Source organism: Chironomus tepperi, unplaced genomic scaffold (genome assembly GCF_022539635.2).
Source record: "Chironomus tepperi strain 1889 unplaced genomic scaffold, CSIRO-AGI_Ctep_v1 contig_467, whole genome shotgun sequence".
Taxonomy (NCBI): Eukaryota; Metazoa; Arthropoda; class Insecta; order Diptera; family Chironomidae; genus Chironomus; species Chironomus tepperi.
In genome coordinates, this window is record NW_027226589.1 from 339,594 (window position 1) to 360,584 (window position 20,991).

The window sequence follows — 20,991 nt, forward strand, 5'->3', positions numbered from 1 at the left end:
CTAGGAACAGCAACCTGACAGAGACTTTCTATTACAATTCTATGTCCATATTATGTATTTTGCTTTTATAATAAGCCTGAGTTCACAATTTTCACAATTATTGTTTATTTTTACACTTTTTTGTTAAATAATTGATTTTAAATTTTTAAATTTTATCAGCGAGTGTTTGGTGCAGTTTTAGCTGATTTTTTTAAGTTTCTCTTATTAATTTTTGTTTAAATCTCATGTTTTTTGAGTTTCATTTTAAAATTATTTTATTTTTTATATTCATTATTCTTTAATTTGTCATTTTCAAAACACTTTTAGACTTCTAAAAATCAAGGTTTTAATTAATAAAAATCCAAAACCTATTTTATATTTATTTTATTAAATTGTTTTTAAACATGATAAATTTAACATTTTTTGATCTGCAAATTTAAAAGCTAAATTTTATTAACAAATTTCTAAAAGTTGTCCAACTCAGTTGCAGTTAATTTCATAATTCCTTTCACTTTTTCTTGTTTAACTTCACAAATTTACTTTTCCACTTTCACCACTTTATCTCATTACATCTTCAATAATTCATTCCTCTCCAATATTCCAAGATTCAGAAAAAATATTCACAGTTGTTTAAAAATCCTCACTTTAAAATAAACTTTAATTCATCCTCGAAGAAATAAAACAAAAAAAAAAGTTTCACAAGAAACCGAGAAAGAGAGAAAATTGTTATAAATTCAATTATTTAATCATTATCCGTTCTAATCTTATTAACCGTAAACCGTCTGTGTTTATGAATGCAATCGCACTTAATAATGTCTCAAAAGCGAAACTTTTTTTTTGCTCTCGACACACACGCTCGGGTTCTTCTTAAAGGAGAAATCTTGAACTTTTTGTTCCTTACAGTCAGTCAGTCGGCCCCGAAATTTAATCGCCCGATGGCTTGCAATATCAAAAATCAAATGATAAGCTTAATTCAATAAACAATGGTGAACTCAATTGTTTGCCTTTTTTGTTATGTGAAAAAATATTTTTTTTTTTGCTGACTCTGCTTCTGTATTTGTGCCTGAAAAATTATTTTCTATGTCTTTGTAACTGTGTGTGTATATGTGGGCTGCATTTTCTCTTCCTATGTTTTTTTCCTCTAGATTTTCTATTGCTACTGCTACTGCTGCTGTTCATAAAAACGAGGGCTTGGTTGAGAATTTTTTTCATTCTTGTTACTCTACTGATGCTGAATTGTTGCCTCAAAAAATTATTTTGAATGGAAAGAGAAGTAAATGTGAAAGAGAGAAAGGGAAAGAAATTTAGGGATAGCAATAGCAGTGGCAGTAAAATGAGAGAATGTTAAATTTTTAGACAGATTTGGATTAGGCGAGCATGCTGTCATTTAGGACAAGCAGGTTCTATCGCTGTCTTCCTCTTGTCAATTCCCTATGTCAAGTACAATAAACTAAGCTTTAGTGACGATCAGCTTCAGTGAAACACATAATTAAAGATGCACAGTCTTATTGATACACAGCCTTAGTGATGCCAAATTTGACTTTTTTTTAACTAGTTCTTGGAATGACAAATCAAACCATATTGACATTAGTGTCCACTCGGTCTTAATATCCTGATTTATATTGAATAACTCGTTTTAACTTCTACAAAATCATTAAAAAAATAATTCCAATTCCATTTACCCCAAAATTCATCCCTTAATTCTACAAAATTTCTCTTCTCATCCTTCAAGTCAATCTCATTCATCTTTCTCCCGTTTCTTCATCTCCCCATACCCTAAACTCCCTCTCATGCACCAAATACGCGAACTTCTAAATGAAAGGCATCTGTTTGAGTGTTAGAGCAATTTTCATTTTTTTTCAGTCCATGTACACAAAAACACAAAAAAAAATCTTGTGCGTTGGATGGCGCAATTTATGTTTCTTGATACTGTGAAATTTTTATTTTATTTTGTGCTTCGGAAATGATGTTGTCTCTATCTAATCTGAAGATATGTTGAGTAACAAAATGAGACAACAAACAATGAAAGCATAATTTGATTTGAGATGAACAAAAAAATAGGCGGAGCTACTAGAATGCAATGAGGGTAGATGGTAAGATACCGAGGGATGTGAATTTGAGAGCGAATGTGCTTCGTAATTGACAAATGCTCACATTTTTATGGTCGTGTGAATATTTTTTTTAGATACATGGATAGTAAAAAAGAGAGTGAAGGGATGCTATGGAATGATGAAATTATGGACTAGATTTTTTTAGGATGAACATGATATTCTGAGAGTTTTGAGATAAAATTTTCAGTCAAGAAGGATAAATTGGATTTCTTAAAATATTTTAAAACTTGAAAATTTCTTTCAGTATTTTCTAAGATGTCATACAAATCAGTTCTGTTCCAAAAATCAAAAAATGCAGACTTTATAGTTTGATGGTTAGATCATTCATTTTATAGTGCGAGATTGTATTGGAGTGGTTTTAGGTTTCCGAATATCTTTAGGATTACTCCTAACAGACTGTGAGCAAAATTTACCAAAATAAGCTTGTATTTTGATGTTTTACCAATACGACTAGAAAACTATGTTCTAGCTTTTATGTTATGCCCATCAGGATGCTCGACAATCAATCAGTTTTATGCTGATTAGATCGCTCAAACACAATGTTTGTCTATGATTGGATTTGTGGATCCAAGTTTTTTCTATTTTAAAAAAATTTTCAAATCGTTTTAGTTTTTGTAACAAAAAATATTTAGATATTCAAGTTATTGAAATCCAGAGCTGATCTAGAGCGAATCGAGGCTAATAATTGTTCTTGCCTACCAAATAAAGCGAAAGCACAAATTCCACTATTTAATACATTAAATTGCTTTAACTCATGTCATAGAAATTTATCTGTCTACCAGCACATCAAGTAACCTTGCAACCCCTTTTTCTCATCTCATTCAATCTACACACCATAAAAATATCAAAAATTAATAAATATTTTTTCTACTTCAAAACTCAGCAATCGTGGGAATGTAAAACAGAAAGAAATAAAATAATTTTCATTCAATTTCACATGTCGCATGGTATGCACGGTGCATAATCTCAAGAGTCAATGTCTCAAATCTCAAGAGACAACATCAAAAATGAACATCAAATTGTAGCAACACACCGCATATTTTTGCCTGTCGAATGCAATAAATTTTCCACTTGTGAGTCATTTGGAATTGGAGTGGGGTTGGAATTGTAATCGAGACAATGAAAATTTTTTATGGGTCATTTGCTAAGCAGCATGTTTACTCACCCTCCTGATATATTAGTTTTAATTTCATTTATTCAAGATTTTTATCAACTGGGAGTGAGATGAACACTTTGGACTGTCGGATGAGGATGAATGAGATAATTTGATGAACATGAGAAATTGAGATTTGATGACAAGATTAAAATAAGCGTGAAAATTGATTGTTTCCAGATGATTATTGAAAATTTGTTTTGAATTTTGAAGTTGAGTTTCATGAGACACGCCGATTTTTTGTAGATTTTAGGCAGAATTAAAAAAGAATGAAATTACTTTTCTGTCCTATTTTAAAACGAAAATATTTGAATTTTAACCGAATTTTATGGAAAATTTGAGAATCTTGGTTAACTTTAATACACGCTTAAGAATTTTTTGTAAATTTGAATTAAATTCCAATAAATTTTTAAATTCTTTAGTAAACAAAATCCCAAAAAAAAACCATAAAAAATATATCATCTCGATTTTTAACCCTCCATCACAGAAAACAATCAAGCATCAAAGAATTGCACTTGTGTAGATGATTTATGACAAATCTCTTAACTTGTTGCCGATCACGTGTCATGCACTTGAACCACTTCATCCGATGTAATCCATTAATTATGGTGTCTGCTTTGTCACTGAATTTATTTGTAATTTTCTTTTTTGAATTTTTTTGAAGATGTGCCAAAAATTTTCAAAAAATTAAAAAAATTTAAAAAGCGGTTTTGTAAAATCCATACCTTAAAATACTCTTAAACTAGTATAGATTCATATCCAAAAATAATTAAGCTTCTACTTGAAAAGAGAACCGAGAAAATAATAATTCCTTTTAACTGTTAATTGAAAAAAAATTTAAGATAATAGTCTAAATGTCAAAATAAGACTTGCGTTTTTATTGAAAAAAAAATTTGATAATGTCAAATAAGACTTGCGTTTTTATGTTGATAATAAAAAGTCAAAATCAATTTCTTAATTAAGCATAATCTTATTAATTAAAAGATATTTATTTTTAATTAAAATATTTAATTGAAACAAAATTCATAACAAACAAATTCGCATTAACCAATCAAGATTCCTGCCAAAAACTTAAATCTAAGGTAGGAATTTGTGAACAAGGAACAATGGGATTCCTAAAAAAATTTAAATTATTTCTAGTTCTTATTTAAAATTACATGTATACTCACGTGTCATTGACAGTGAAGAATGCTTGTGGTTGAACTGTCGTGATGTTATTTGAATTATCACACAAAATTCTAGCGAAACTTGTCTTTCTTATTTGATTTAATTGCTGTCGAGTAAACGCGACTAATGGATCACCAGATTCAAACCAATATCTGTCACTGATTCTAGTTGTAATAAATTGTTTATTTAAAATGCACAATATTGTTGGACCAGCTAATGTTTCTTCATCAATTATTGTTTCAAGTGGTCCACCAACAACCATTTCAACATCTTCAAAACTTTGGTAAAGTAATTCTAGATTTGCAACTTCATTTGCAGGTATTAAGTCTAAATAATCATCCCATTGAGTTGCTCGTGGTATTCCACAATATTCACGATAGTCATTGTATCTGGCAATACCATGATCACGTCCTCTTTGGATGTCTATTGACATTAAATCATGACCAAATTGTTTATTGCCTTTAAACAAAAAATCACGAATCTGCTGATCAAAATTGGTGTCTGAAAGTTGAGAGTTTTGGTAAACCATACCACGTGCAAGTTCATCAAAATAATCTTGAGTGATGTTTGGGTTATTAAAGTGATCGCTAATTGCAACTGTTCTGATTATTTCGCGGGACTCTGTAAGGAGACTAGAATAATGAAAAAATGGAAAATTATAAAATTTCGACAAATTTTTAAATTATGAAAGAATCTGGCTGTTTGGTTTTATGAAGTGAGGGATCTACGATTTGGTGAAGACACTTTTTATCCATAGATATTTTGTAGCGAAGGCAGAGAATGGGGTCAAAAAATTCATTTTTTTCCATAACGTAATAAGTGAATATTTTGATCACTTTTCAAATTTTAAATTATATCAGCAAGTTTTTTACGGAATTTTAATACTAAGTCATAAAATTGAATTCAAAAGAACTAAAAGTCACGAAGAACTCATAAAAATTTCAAAAAAAACTCACTTCAAATGACCCTCAATTTGTGAATGGAAGAATCGAAAAGCTGCATTTGAAAACTCATTAAAAGTAGCTGGTTTTGCACTTGAATCATAATCATTGACGTACTCATCACCACTAAAATGCTTGATCATACCAAGGTTTAACATGTTTTGAGTTCCTAAGAAAATCGTCAGCCATTCGTAGTATGAAATATATTGATGTTGAGCAATGTTGATTTTACGAGCTTCTTGGAATAGTTTTTCATCATTCCAGTGAGGATTAAGGGCAGCAAGTGCTCTTGCTAGACGGTTATGCTCACGAATGAATAAGATGTGAATGATTGTCAAGTGTGGACTTTGATTTAGACGTTCATCACCAGCTATATAGCAGAGGTCTTGTGGTGGATGAACTCTGCAATGGACTGTTGGGTTTGGATCATGTAGTGGATATTCATGTCCATCTGTTTCAACCATTCTAAATAATCCACCTTCCTTTTTTCTCAAAAAGTTAGCTAATTCTTCAGAATTACCATAAATAACAGATAAATCAAGATATGTCGTAACTGATGAGATTTGTTCAACTGGCTCGCCAGCTGCAGGAGCTGGACATGACAAATCAGCAGATGTAGCATCTCTTGTGAAAAACATGCAAGTAATATTTGATGGTAATACAGGATCTTCACTAGGAACGTGTATTGCATCACAATCTGGTACGTTTGGTATTAATTGACCAATTAATCCCGAGCAACATGATGGACGGTTACCATCCAATCCAAAACCCAAATCGTGTGTAATAAATTGACCATACTGCATCATTGCGATTGTATAAACTGGATCAGGAACACTAATATCTCCAAAAACTGTTGTTGAAATTTTTCGAGGATTTGGAAGTGGTTGATTAGTGACGGATCTTTGAAAAGTTGAGACTCCATCACCATAATAAGCAGGTAATAAACGACCATAGAAAGAGTTGGCTGTACCCCAAAGAGGATTTTGTAGATTGTTACAGGACCCATCATACGAACGGTATGATGATGGTGAACATGTTGGTGTTGAATGTTGGAACGTGCAGATTTTTTCTATGGATCAATTAGAAAGTTTAATAAAATAAAATAAGAATCTGTTTGGTTTCTAAATGACATAAGCGTATAAATTTATTGATAATTCAATAATGTCACCTCTTATAGCAGCACTTAAGTATGATATGAAAAAAGCTGGTCCACCAGCAAGTACAGCAACAATAAGTGCTAAATTAAAACAAATCATTTGATTAATTTTTAATAAATAACAGAACTGATGAAATGACCCACCAAAAAGTATTAACGTTGGAGTTAAATATCCATTTTCAAAATATTTTAAAGAACTTTCTTTTTTTTCTTTCATTTTTGAAAAAATTCAGCTTGCACTTTTATTCTAACTGATAGCTTAATATTCTACCAAAAACTGACAATTTTTTGTGCATTCATACGGCTTTTATAGACTTTATGAAAGCTACTGCAAGCTAAAAATTTAACAATTCACGACATAAGTTGATATTTACACTACAAAACAAGCTATATATCCAAATCGTGTCCTTCTAATAAAAGTTCTTTTTTATTTATTTTAACATTTTATATTTTAAGTTAAAACTGCTTAAACTTAAGTGGTTTTTGTATTATTTTTATTAAAAGTTGAACCACCTTAAACTTTTATTAATTTATTTTTGGCTCTTTTTTTTAATACTTTAAATGACTCAAATTTAAAATAATTAATTTAAATCATAAATATAGCTATCAATCCATTCCGTAAACGAAGAAACTCTTGTGAAAATATCAGGAAGTCCATTACCACATAGCCATACTCCAGAAACAGCAATACCAACAACTTGACCATCTTTAAGGAGCATTGAGCCAGAATCACCTGTAAATTTAAGAAAAATATATGAATCGGAATATTTAAAAGGTTACAATTTAGTTATTGTCAAATTCAGATGGGAGAGGGGGGTTAAAATCCCTCTTTTTGAAGATTTTCCAGACTTTTCAATTAAGATTGAAATCCATGCAAAAATGTATGGATAAAAATTCAACTCTAAAATTTATACTTAATACTAACCAAAGCAAATTCCAACTCCTTTAGGTTCAACTGTGCAGATGTTGCTTTTCATATGGATAACTGGTGCCATATAAGTTTCATCAAGAAAATTAATAATATTTGTCCGAATATCACATTCAAAATGACTTAAAATTCTCATTTCAGCATACTGTAGATTTTCAGACATAACCATTTCGTCAGGATATACTGTAATATTCTTGAAATACATTCCAAATCCAGCAATAATTCCTGGAGTTGTTCTTAAAATTCTACGACGATTTATTGAGACTGGTTGGACGAACTCATTAAATATTATTGGAATTGTTGTTTTGATTAAGCCAATACTAATAAAATATATGTGAATGATTAGTAATTTAATAAACAACTAGACTTACTACTTACTCATTCCAATTATTTTGGAACCACGGTCTCCACTGACCATTATGAAATTTAGGATGTGAGACAAGTTTTTCAAGATCATAAATTTGACCACCTTGCGATAAAGTTACAGTTCCAACCATCGCAATTGCCTCATCTGGACCGATGTTGTAAATACAGTGAGCAGCTGTCATGATCCATCGTTGATTAAGAATTCCTCCACCACAACCATGTCTGTTGAATGTATGTAAAAATCAAAATTGAAGCTTTAAAGGATGTAGACATAAAACTTTCAGTTTTAATTTTCTTGGTAATATTTCTCACCTTCCAATATGTCTTTTGGCCTGCAGTGACACCATATAAGGAAACTGTCCTAAAGTTGCATTTCTACCTCCAATTATCGTCGGTGTAATTTCAATATTTCCGTATGAAAATGAAAAAATTGAAATAAAAATTATTAGATTTGAAAATTTTGACATGTTTACATGAATTCGTTTTAAATTAAACTAAATACAATTCTTAAATTTTGGAGACTAATTTCCTCATGTGTTGAATATTAAAAATAATTTGTTTTATCAACTTGTGAGTAATCATGGATTAAAGGTTGAGTGATAATCAAAGCATGCAGGCTAAATGCAAGCACGTGTGAAATAATTAGTAAACAAACAGATTAAAGTGGATAAATGTCTTGAAAATATGTTGTTTTCTTGTGTAGAAAAAAGGATTAAATGTAAAAACTGGGAATTAATGAGATTTATGAATTTAAAATTGCCTTGATACTTCAGTTGACAAGTTGCGGAATCATGTAGAAATGACTGCAAATCATCCATATGTTTTCCGGGTATATTGGACAAGCAGTGATAAAATTGCTATGGTCAAGTTGTTCACGAAGTCGAGCAATAGACTCAAAGGTCCCTAGTTCAATCCCAGGGAAAGTCTTGTTGAATTCGGATGCATTTTCACTGTTCTAGTCACACCAAATCGGTTTGTGTGATTCGCGACACACACATTGTATCCGTTGCATTGATATACCCAGGATCATCAAAGCAAAACGTCCATTAGGACAAAATTGTCATCACGACTAATCATCGTCTTCAATAAGGCAACAAAAAATAAATATTGACTATGTCTTTCTATAAAAAATGATTCAAAAAAGTGACCTAGAATATTATCCTGAAAAACTAAGGAGATGTCTTGAATTAATTAACGTGTCTCGAGACTTAATTTATGCAATTAATAACTTTATTATAATATATGAAGATTATCATAGACATGTTCAAAAAGTATTTTTCCAATATTTTTCAATACTAATTATCTAAGCTTATTCAACTTCTACAATTTTTTATAAATTACGCTGCATAACATGCTGTATCCATCCATAGTACAATGAAATTCTCATGTAAATATCTGGAGTTCTATTACCACATAGTCGTACTCCACTGACAGCTACACCAACTGCTTCATTCCCAACCACAAGAATTGATCCAGAATCACCTGTTTCACATACATAAATATGTAAGATAATTTTTGGATCTAAAATTTCAAATATTATTACCAAAACAAATTCCAGTTCCACGTTGTTGCAATGTGCAAAGGTTATTGGTCGGATGAATTATGTGATGAATTGGATAATCAGGATTCAAGAAATTAAACAAATAAGTCCTATAATTGCATTCAATTTGCGACAAAACTCTTGTATCGAAAAATCTTAAATTTGTTGACAAAACAATCTCTTCTGGCGGTGGATTAAGAGTTATATTAGTGAAATATGCACCAAATCCAGCTACAGTTCCTTTCATGTTCGCAAAAATTCTCGTTTGTGAAGTTATTGTCATTGGTTGAGTAAAGTCGTTAAAGATTATTGGAGATTTTGTCTTAATAAGGCCGATACTAGGAGAAATTTTTTTAGTACAAATTCAAAATCAATTCAAGCAATTCAATGCTTTTACTCACTCATTCCAGTTACTGACAAAAAATGGTGGAATTTCCACTTCGTAGTAATCAAAAGGAAAAACATTTTCAACTTCATAAACTGTTCCGCCTTCAACTAAACTAATTGTTCCCACTAGAACTATCATTTCATCAGGTTCAAAATTTTCTAGACAATGTGCAGCTGTTAAAATCCATCGATCATTTAGGATTCCACCACCGCATGCCAAGCTGTTGAATGAGAAAGATTTTATATCAATCAAAAAACCGATCCTTGGCTATCGTGACTCTGACTTGGTGCCGGATTTAATTTAATTGAAAAAAGATTCTTAAAATATATCCATACCTTCCTTTACGTTCCTTATGTTGATAAATAGCAACAAATGGAAACTGTCCCAAAGTGGCATTCTGACCACCAACAATATGTGGCGCAAGTTCTAAATTTGCATTTGATAATTTGCAAATAAATAAAATAAAAAATATAATTGAAATTTTTAACATGTTTTGATCTTGAAATTAATTTTAAAACTAAATTTATTTGCAGAAAATTTAATATTTTTGTAGATTTTTTTCTTATCAAAATGTCGTCGAATTTTTTTTCTGTCGTGATTAGAGTTTTTAATTCCGAAATTGAATTGTGTTCCAGTAGATTTTATTTTCGGGAGTAAAAACCCTAAATATGATCGATTTGTGTGTAATTTTTTATACTAAACTTGTAATTGTAAAATGCTTAGCAGGGTTGTGTTTAAAACGGATTTCATTATCAGGAGAGTAGTTAGGGTGAAGTGGAGTTTTTTAGGTTCGATCATTCTAATTTTTTTCAAACGCAGAAATAGAAGAGTTTTTCCCAAAATAAGATGGTTCCTATCCAACCCATTTCTTTCCTTTTTCCCCTGAATACGTCTCCGGAATAAATGCTGACAGAAACATTTATTTAATTACAAAATTCTTAATACTCCAAATTATCGCACATAATTATTCATAAATAGTTGTAATACAACCAAAAATATAATATAATAACTTTTAGTTTCTACTATCAAGCTTTATTCGACCATATAAAGTGACCTGTTTCACATTATAAATTTTAGAAAAATTAATAATGTCAACTAAACTTTTTGTTTTGAATTTATTAATTCTGAGTTGCTTAAGCTTCATTGAATGCAATAAAAATCATCCAGCATTTACCTATGCATCAAGATTCCGATCAATTGAATGTAAAGCTGACAATTACACAACTTCTGTCGAGTATTGCTACATCAAAGCTGTCTCTAGAAGTGTAACAACATTAAATATTCATTTAAAGAATCTTAGACCTTCATATAAGCCACTATATGTCCACATGATTTTATATTACCGTTATGGAAACATTTACAGAGAAGTAATTAATACAAAAAGGATTGAATGGTGCTCAATGATGGAAGGATTTTCAGCCCATCTATTCCTAGTGCAAACCATTCAACAGATTAAAGAATTTGCAGATAAAGCTATTCACAAATGTCCCTATGATCTTGATATTGAGGTAAAAAATTTGACAATCGATGACACAAAAGGTATGGATATTTTTCCGGAAGGAACATACAAATTAACATGGATAAGTCAAAACAAGACTCTTCATATACTTTGGAGTTTTAATGTTACCGTGCAGCTCAAATCACCATTAAAAGAGTCTATGGGATAAAATTAGAGTTTTTCGATACCGAAATCAAGACTTTCCTTGTTAATCTCAGTCTCGGTCTCAAAAATTGTCAAAACCTAGAATTTGGGAAACCTTAAGAAAAATAAAATCTTAGGTTAAAATATGTCAAAACTAATTGAACTATACCTTGAATAATAAAGAAAAAATACATTATTTTCATTTAGTCGCATTACTTGTATCTTGTGTCAGGAGCGTATACTAGGAAGATACGATAAACCTTTGTATTGCAACAATTTTACAACCTTATTTTATATTCATTATTTTAAATTGCTTCTGTTCTACTTGGTAACTAAAATTTCTACTAAATCTATGTGACAGAGACGTACCAAGAAACTTTTTGAGAGGAAGCGGAATTTTAGAATTTTTTTTTGTATGGATCACAAAAATTCACTTTAATACTCCTTGTTTATGATATGCGATTTTGAATATGATTTAATTAAAGATTTCAAAAAAAATATCGTCTTAGCACTTACTACCTAACAAAATTTGCTGGCTACGCACCTGTTTTGTATGTCTGTTCATCTATAATTTCTAATTACAATTTTAATGCCGCGAATTACACAAGTCTAGTCTAGTCTTTGATTGAATTCCGGTTAGATACATAAGCAGCAATTATTCTAGCCAGGGTTGTAAAACTGTGTTCTGATTATGAAAATGCGTTAACATATGAGAAAATTACAGAAAAATTCACATAACAATCCTATTCTAACCCAAACTTGAATCTTTGGAATTTAGCAATTTAAAGTCATTTACATTTTAAATGTTAAGATACTATTTGATTGTAATTATTTGAACATGTGTAAAATGTAGTAAATTATTCAAATCAAATCATAAATGATTTCCTATCATTAAACACATGGTTCACAACCACACTTGAGTACTCACCAATTATATATTAAAAATGAATTTTATAAATCAGATGTTAAAATAAAAGTGTACAAAAATTTAAAATTTAGAATCATTCTAGTAAACATGAAGTTAAGAATTTTATTCATTTTTGCTATCGTTTTTACTATTCAAGTCCAATGTAATAAAAAGAAAAATCCTTCATTGACGTATGGATCCAGATTTCGATCGATTGAATGTCAAGCTGATAACTACACATCATTTGTTGAATATTGTTACATCAAAGCTTATTCCAGACGAGTAACAACTGTAAATGCTTACTTCAAAAATCTCAGACCATCTGATAATCCAATTTGGGTTCAAATGATTCTATATTATCGATATGGAACTATTTATCGTGAAGTAATCAATACAAAATTGATTGATTGGTGCGCAATAATGGATGGACTTACTGGTCATTTGTTTCTTATGCAGACTATTCGTCAAATTAAATCATTGGTTGCCAAAAACATACATAAATGTCCATACGGAGAAGACATTGAATTAAAAAATATAACACTTGATGATACAAAAGGCTTTGATGTTTTTCCCGAAGGTATTTATAAATCATCTTGGATTACTAGAAATAAAACTATGGACATACTTTGGAGATTCAATGCATCGATTCATGTAAGGTCTCCAATAAAAGAATCAATGGGATAAACAAAATCAACATTTTCATTCAAGTTTATAATTTCAAGTTTGAAAGCTCTAGAATTTCTGGTAGCGGATTTCTGAAAACTGCATAACCGCACTTTTTGACCTTGAAAATATTCACTTAAAAAGTCATCGAACGAATTATTTTCAGGTGCCATTAGAATAATACAAACAATTACACAACAAGCAATTAAATAGATAAGTCACAAAAATTTAAACTGTCTAATTTTGCAAATTTAGATCGAAATTTCCGATACTTAAAAAATTCATTTCCTTTTAAGTCTACAAAAATGAAATGTTCAAAAATGAAATTAATTGTTTTTTTTTTTATTTTTTGTCATAATATTTATCATTTATTTCAGTGATTATGCACAAAAAAACACAAATTTATAATAACAGATCAAAATTGGATCGATTGAATTGAATGATTTGAAATATTTACAATTATATGAATTTTAATATATCTGTGTCCTTAATAGAACCAACGATGCCCTAATAGAGCTGTTTGCGTCTAGAGAAAAAATGATTACAAAAATCAGATCGAATGGTGAGCTGTTGAATCCTCCTTATCATACTGGTTTGACAAAAATTTACAAAATAAAAAAAATTATGATTTGTATTTTAGATTACTTACTAAACAATTTAATCATAATTTTATCAAATTATTTAAACAGTAAACAATTTGATACAATTTACAATAATAATGTTTTGAACGCATTCACAAAACAGCTTTCTATAAATGAAGTCAAGTTTTGTAGTTTTTCTCACAATTTTCTATATAAATTCTGTAAGATGTAATAAGAATAACCAATACAATGCAAGACTTCGATCAATAATAAATCAGCAATAAGTAATCAACACAAAAAAGATCGCATGATGTCCAATAATGAACTGATCATTTATTTAATGCAAATTTTGGAACTAATAAGACCGATTGCTTTAAGTTTTTTCCAAAAATGTCCTTATAGATATGACGCTGAACTTAAAAATATCACACTTGATGAGGAAAGAGCTTTTGATGTATTTCCAGAAGGAATTTGTAGCACCCGAAAGTGTAGCATTAAATTTTGAACATGGTTATTTCCAAATGTTCGATATGTCGACTTTTGACGACTATAGTTGTTTTCATTTAAAAAAATTTTATTTTTTTTATTTCCTGACGCTTGATAACGAATCTCATAATATTTCTTGAACCTGTCTTCAGTATTTAACTTTTTTATAATCTCAAAAAAGTCTAATTCTAAGAGGAAACCACGATTGAAAAAAAAAATTCGGTTAGATTTTCATATGAAGCGTAAAAAACTCTAGAGAAAACCAAATTTTACCTGGATTTTTAGACTAATAAACTGTGGATGAACGTTTGACTGGACAAGGTTCGAATTGACATTCAAGATTAGTCAAGATTAGATTGTCAACAATAGAGACAATTATACAAATTATCCAAAAAAAAATTGCAAAAGTTAAACTCTGAATTGTGATATATAATTATGGAATTTTTGCATTCATTGTGAAATCATTTTTCAATAAATGAAGTTCATTTTTGTCCTTTTTCTCGTCATTTTCTGCATAAGTTCTATAAAATGTAATAACAATAACCAATACAGTGCAAGATTTCGATCAATTGAATGTGATTCAAATAATAAATCAGCAGTAATCGAGTACTGCTACATCAAAGCAGTGTCCAGACAGCATGCAACATTAAATGTCAAAATTCACTTTGCTGAACCTATTCCAGCTCCTGTTCATGTTCATTTGATCTTATTTTATCGATATGGTAATATTTATCGCGAAGTAATCAACACAAAAAAGATCGCATGGTGTCCAATTATGGACGGATTGACTGGACATTTGTTTTTAGTTCAAGCTGTGGAGTTAATTAGACCGATTGCTGGTACTGCTTTTCAAAAATGTCCTTACACACGCGATATTGAACTTAAAAATATCACACTTGATATGACAAAAGCCTTTGATGTATTTCCAGAAGGAACTTACAAAATTTCGTGGATCACAACGACTAAAAAAAATTTTGAATTGTTATGGAAATTAAATGTCACATTAAATATCAAATCTCCTCTTAAAGAGTCAATGGGAAAGTAGATGCATGGTCGTAGTCAGAAAAGAATTGACTGATTAGATGGCTAGGATCTCGTGAGATCTCAGCAACCTGACATAGTTGACAGTTCGGATTTGAAGTCGACTAACCCTGAACAATTAATTTAAAAAAATTGAGTGTTTTTAATGAAATTTTTGCTATGGATTGGATACTATTTGCTAACCAAATAGTGATCGCTGGGCAAAATGAACTCAAGTCCCAAGTTCAAAAACACAAAAACAATGACTTTTAACACTTTTTATAATTTATTTCCGAGGTGTTATTAATTTATCAGATTAATAACAATCTATTTACAAAATGAACATTACTTTTTTTTTTCATTTTTTCATGATAATTAGTATTTTAACTTATCTTTTTTATTTAATGCCTTTTTTTCAAAATAGAGCTTGCGGCTTTATTTAGTACTTAAAAAATTTAATTTATATGATTATTTACCATTTTTTTATGTAGGCATTTCTAATGCTTAGTTATTAGGAGTAAATTTCGAATTTAAACTTGATGCTTTTCACTTGTATTTATTTTTAAGTAATTCATTTCATGAAAACAAGCATTTATTAAGTTAAATAAAAAACAAGGAAACGGATCTAAAAAATCTGTGCAAATAAAAAATTTAAATAAAAATTCAAATTGATCTATAAAAGTTGCAGCTTTTCAAGCCTTGGTAGTCAGTCTTACTTTTTTAACTCAGACTTAAACTTAGCATATCAATAAATCTAAAACAGCTGATGATATCAAAAGACATCAGCATGAAATATTTTTTCATAATTTCAGTCCTATTGACTGTCGCTAAAGCTGATGATCAACCTTCATCTTCAGAATTTACAATCCACCAACGCGAAATTGTCAATCCAGATAGTGTCGATGATTTTGTTTTTAACCGAAATGTAACAAAATCCCCGCTTAGACCAGTCGTACGAATATCAAATGGAAAGCAGGCAAGAGATGGTCAATTTCCATTTGTGGCTGAATTGTCGATTAATTTGATATCTGGTGGAATTTTATGTACTGGAAGCTTAATTGCTAGTAACTGGGTTCTGAGTGCTAGGCATTGCATCGCTGAGTAAGTTTGAGTTTTAAAATAAGTAAAATTTTCAAGTTTAACTAATTTTCATTTTTTCAGTACTAATGCACAATCAGTACTAGCATCATTAGGATCCGCTGACCGTCAAAATCCAACCGTCAAAATATTTTCCAGCATGTTCATTTGGTTGAATGCTTTAGATGGAAATCATCCTGATATTGCATTATTTAAATTGGCACAAAATGCTCCAAGTAACAGTCGAGTTAAGCCAATTGCTTTACCAAGTAGGGGACGTGAAAATTCATTATTTGAAGGATATGTTGGAACTGCTATTGGATTTGGAGGTAAGAATTTATTGCAAGAACATTCAGAAAAATATATTAATCACAATTTCAGGTATTGGAGGAGGTCAACTACCAAGATACTTACAGTATACACAATTTAAGGTCCTTATTCGCTCTCAGTGCTATTTGGGTGATAATATTTTATGCAGTCAACCAACAAGTGGATCTTCGTCTCTTCAAGGTGGTGACTCAGGTAAAAAAATCCACAAGTTATTAGTTGAAAACTTTTGAAATAATTAAAAACAATTATTCGATACAGGTGGTCCATTTGTCGCTACAGTCGGTGGAACTTTAACTTTAATCGGTGTTAATGTCTTTGTTGCTACATCTGGAACGAATGTTTGGCAAGGATCAACAAGGGTTGCTGCCTTTTTGAGTTTCATTCATGATTCAACTGGAATTCCTTACAGATAAACTTTGATTTAATAATAATATAAAATTCATTTATTTTCAATTTTTTAAATTAAAATTTTATTGGTTCTTATATTTGTAAATTAAAAATTCACTTGTTAAAAAAATATTCAAATTTAAAAATATTATTTAGAATTCGTGATTTTATAAAATTATTTTCAATTTAAATAGATTTATTTTTTGGGCTAAAATATAGCAAATTCATTAAAAATCGGTGTCTTTATTAAAAAAATTGTTTTATTTTAATGTTTATCGTGACATTATACGAATTTGAGTAGAAATAAAATTTCGTATTATAAAGGAGTTAACAATAGCCACCGATAATAATTGATAGCGATTTTTATTGCCAGCAAAATTAGTAAGTAAGTGTAAAATTCACTTTTCCGTTATCTTCAAAATTTCAAAATAATCCAGAAAGGGAAGTCAACTACGCATTTCAAAGTAAACAACAAATGTACTGATATCAATAAAAAGTTTAAATCATAATATTAAAATTTTTATAAATCTAATGACTTTACATCTTTATGTCATAACTGCAATCCTTTGGGGTATCACAAATGTTTTACTGAAAAAGAATTCAAAAGGAATTAAAGACATAAAAATAGAAAATTCAAGAGTGAAACAAATATTAGCCGAATTAAAATATTTGGCAACAAATTGGAAGGTAAGGATGGTCGTCATGTGAAATTGTACAATCGGGCCTGATTTTTATTAAATATTTATTTTATTTTAGTATTTTACAACATTTGGTGTCAACCAACTTGGATCAATTCTCTATTTTTATGCATTAAATCAAAAGTCAAGCCTTTCCGTTGCTGTGATTCTCACAAACTCATTGACAATGCTCATTACTAGTATTACGTCAATAATTTTAGAAAAACATAAAATTAGTTTAAGGATTCTTCTTGGAGGCATTTTGGTGACATTAGGAAGTTCATTGATTTGCATCTCACATGAGAGTTAGTCTTGATAAACAATCATTTATGATGTTTACACATAAATGGCTAAAGTTTACTTTACATCAAAACAATCCAAAGGCATGTTAAATGGATTAAAAATTTTAACCATTCGTTGGAATCATCTGTTTTGCGATAAACCTCACATAACATAGCAGTCTAATAAGTCATAGCACATAAGTTGATTTGACAATTGTCTATAATTTTGGATTTATATGGACAGCAAGTTAAGCACGTATTCTCAAGAGATGACAAGAAAAGAAAGAAATTAAATAAACATTCAGGATAAGACTGATCAACACAAACTTCAAGCCTTTTATTTTATTGTAATCACCAATTTAAATAAAAAATTAAATAACATAAAATCTTTTACTTCGATTTCAACGCCATCTACAATCAAATAGATTAATCTCATCTGGACTCCCATCATTAATTAATAATTTCATTACAAGTTAAAAGCAAATTGAAATTCGATTAATGTAAACATAGCGAACAATTACCAATGATGTTTTGTAATGAACTTGAAGTGAGAAATTTGCGTAAAAATCGAATTTTTTCGCTATGAATTAAATTGTTTTATGAATTATTGGGACTAATTGTGCGTGGAATTTGCTTGGGCAATAAAAAAATTTTGAGTGTGGTTAGTTATGTGATGTGATTTTGAAAACCAATATTGTAATAGTTTTCATTGTCAATATCAATTATTATGTATAGACTCACTAATATTAAAAATTTAGGTACTTTTATTTGTTGTCAAAAAATTCTTAATTAAAAAATTTTTAATTAAAAAATTTTCAGTTAATAATAGTTTTAGTAAGCTTCAAGCCCATTGCCATATGCCAAACTAACAGCACAAAATCATTCAACATTACTTTCAAAAACCTTATCACGATGAGCATTTCTAATACTTTCAACATGAGCTTAGAGTCCATTGTGCTTATCAGATGATCTTAACAACATCTCCATCACGCTGTTCCCATTGATTCTTGTGGTCATGTATGTGTCGATCATGAACTCCATATTCGAATTTGTATGATGGATGATGATAATAATTCTTGCTGTTACTGTTCCATAATAATGAATCAGCTTTAAACGAGCCCAACTAAAAGTAAGTGTCAACTAAAATTAAAATTATTCATTGGGAAGATTTATATAATTTAATTTTTAAAACATTTACCTTAAATAAATTCATTTTTTTTATACTTTGTATATTTTATTAAGAACCACACGTAGCTAATTGATAAAGGATATTAATTCTGATCTCATATCTAGAGTTCAAACAAAATATTAACCTATTGCAATCACTAAAAATTTTACGTTATTAATTAAATCAATAAAACTAAAACTCGCACGAAAAAGTGTGTAAGTTGCAACATCCAAATAGTATATAACCACGATCAGCTGTTCAATCCGACATCAGTTCCAATTCAAACACTCAACAGCAAAAAATAGCAACCCAAAAAAACAAATATGAAGTCGATTATTGCCTTTTCATTACTCATCGCTGCCGCATCAGCTTATGGACATGGTTCAAGTTATGTCTCACGTGATGATCACAACATTGCAACTGGATATCATCATGTAGATGAGCATCATGACAGCAAGGATTATTATCATCATCCATCATACAAATTTGAATATGGAGTTCATGATCCACACACACATGACCACAAGAGTCAATGGGAGCATCGTGATGGAGATGTTGTTAAGGGTGAATACACATTAGATGAAGCTGATGGAACCAAACGTGTTGTCAAGTACTCATCTGATAAGCACAATGGATTCCAAGCTCATGTTGAACGTATTGGACATGCTCATCATGAACACAGCTATGGACACCATTATTAATCGAATTGAATAAAGAAAGTTAAATTACCAAATAAAAATAAATGTAAATTTTTGCTAATAAAATCTAACAAAGAATTTTAAAACTAATTACTTTTTATTCAAAAAATTATGTATAATTCCAACTGATGCAAATAGCATCAAATTTGAGATTTACATACAATAATAGCTTTATTAAACTTCATTTGCTTGACAGGATGCAAGTCCAGTTATCAGTGTAATATTCAAATTTAAAAAAAATTGCATCACCTGCATAATAACCTGAGAGCATAAATCATATACATTTATGATTCATCATTTTCATTGTCAGGCAATGAATTTGCAATCGAAAGATCTGCTTGCGACTAATTCATATCACAATCTTCCTCAACAACTTTATAATCTCCTGCACCCCACACCAATTTGAATTTTGCTGGTCTCTCTTGACCAAACGTTTCTGGTTGTTTCCAGCTTCTAAAATCATACTTCCATAAATCTCGTCCACATTCATCATCATTGCCTTTAGATCCATTGATTCCGGCTTTAACACATCGCCCAGGATTGCTTATTTTTGTAATGAAATTTATAAAATTATTTTAATCACATTGGATTTTAATATTTCCAGCAGATCCACCTTTTGCTTCAAATCCGCCACGACCTCCACGTTGTCCTTCACTTCCTTTTACCAATATTAACCCATAATCTTAAAATAACATGTGTTGCATCCTTGCCGTCAATTCCATTTTTTCCATTTTTTCCATTTTCAAAGCATGGGAAATTATTCTCAATGTTGCATCATTCTTCGATCTAATCGTATTGCAATCTAAAATTTATATGATTGATTAATATAATACGCTTCATTACTTTGTGAGATTTATTTAGTATAAAATTTGATTATTTTTTTTTTCTTCAAATTGAAGGTAAAGACTCGTTTTTATTTGTGATATTCACTTTAAATTGAAAATAATTTGTTTTGTTCAAAGTTTAAACCTTCTTGCTTCATTTAAATTTCCGCGATTTAAAATTTTATGAAAACATGCAAAATTTTACTATGTTTATTTTTAAACTTCTATTATTAAATGCTATTGAATTGCAATTTTCAAAAATATATTGATTTTTTTATGAAAAATTTAAAGCTTTACAAGAACTTTTTCTAAATTATTCGAAACGTTGATCTCTTTTGATTACTTTTTCTATAAACTACGTAATTATAAATGTACTCATATCTCGTATTTAAGAAAAGTTCTTCGATGTTTTAAAGTTTTTTTGTTTTAAATTACATTTAATCCCTTACCTAAGTACATATAATATTTAACAATTAAATCAAAATTATAGATGAAGACGTGTTTCTAGAAAACTGAAAAAA

General features: G+C 29.7%; 6 protein-coding genes across 7 annotated transcripts in view; 2 read left to right on the forward strand and 4 right to left on the reverse strand.

The window, feature by feature from the left end:
* Positions 1-20,991, reverse strand: part of LOC139099458 (chymotrypsin-2-like) — a 161,840-nt gene that overhangs the window by 59,398 nt on the left and 81,451 nt on the right. The gene's annotated exons all lie outside the window — the stretch shown is intronic.
* On the reverse strand, positions 4,295-6,607 carry LOC139099299 (peroxidase-like). Its single transcript, XM_070651722.1, has 4 exons — positions 6,520-6,607; positions 5,367-6,420; positions 4,413-5,042; positions 4,295-4,358 (listed from the first exon to the last, which is right to left on the reverse strand). The coding sequence occupies exons 1-4, from the start codon at positions 6,605-6,607 to the stop codon at positions 4,295-4,297; spliced, it is 1,836 nt and encodes a 611-aa protein (XP_070507823.1).
* On the reverse strand, positions 7,023-8,277 carry LOC139099282 (chymotrypsin-2-like). The gene is made up of 4 exons (XM_070651703.1): positions 8,114-8,277; positions 7,814-8,023; positions 7,433-7,755; positions 7,023-7,240 (listed from the first exon to the last, which is right to left on the reverse strand). Exons 1-4 carry the CDS (start codon positions 8,266-8,268, stop codon positions 7,089-7,091), a joined length of 840 nt encoding a protein of 279 aa, XP_070507804.1. The 5' UTR covers positions 8,269-8,277; the 3' UTR covers positions 7,023-7,088.
* Positions 9,071-10,219, reverse strand: LOC139099300 (chymotrypsin-1-like). The gene is made up of 4 exons (XM_070651723.1): positions 10,065-10,219; positions 9,743-9,949; positions 9,345-9,679; positions 9,071-9,283 (listed from the first exon to the last, which is right to left on the reverse strand). Exons 1-4 carry the CDS (start codon positions 10,217-10,219, stop codon positions 9,132-9,134), a joined length of 849 nt encoding a protein of 282 aa, XP_070507824.1. The 3' UTR covers positions 9,071-9,131.
* Positions 10,818-11,396, forward strand: LOC139099301 (uncharacterized). The gene has a single exon (XM_070651724.1). It carries the CDS (start codon positions 10,818-10,820, stop codon positions 11,394-11,396), a length of 579 nt encoding a protein of 192 aa, XP_070507825.1.
* On the forward strand, positions 17,354-17,809 carry LOC139099302 (transmembrane protein 234 homolog). Its single transcript, XM_070651726.1, has 2 exons — positions 17,354-17,509; positions 17,579-17,809. The coding sequence occupies exons 1-2, from the start codon at positions 17,354-17,356 to the stop codon at positions 17,807-17,809; spliced, it is 387 nt and encodes a 128-aa protein (XP_070507827.1).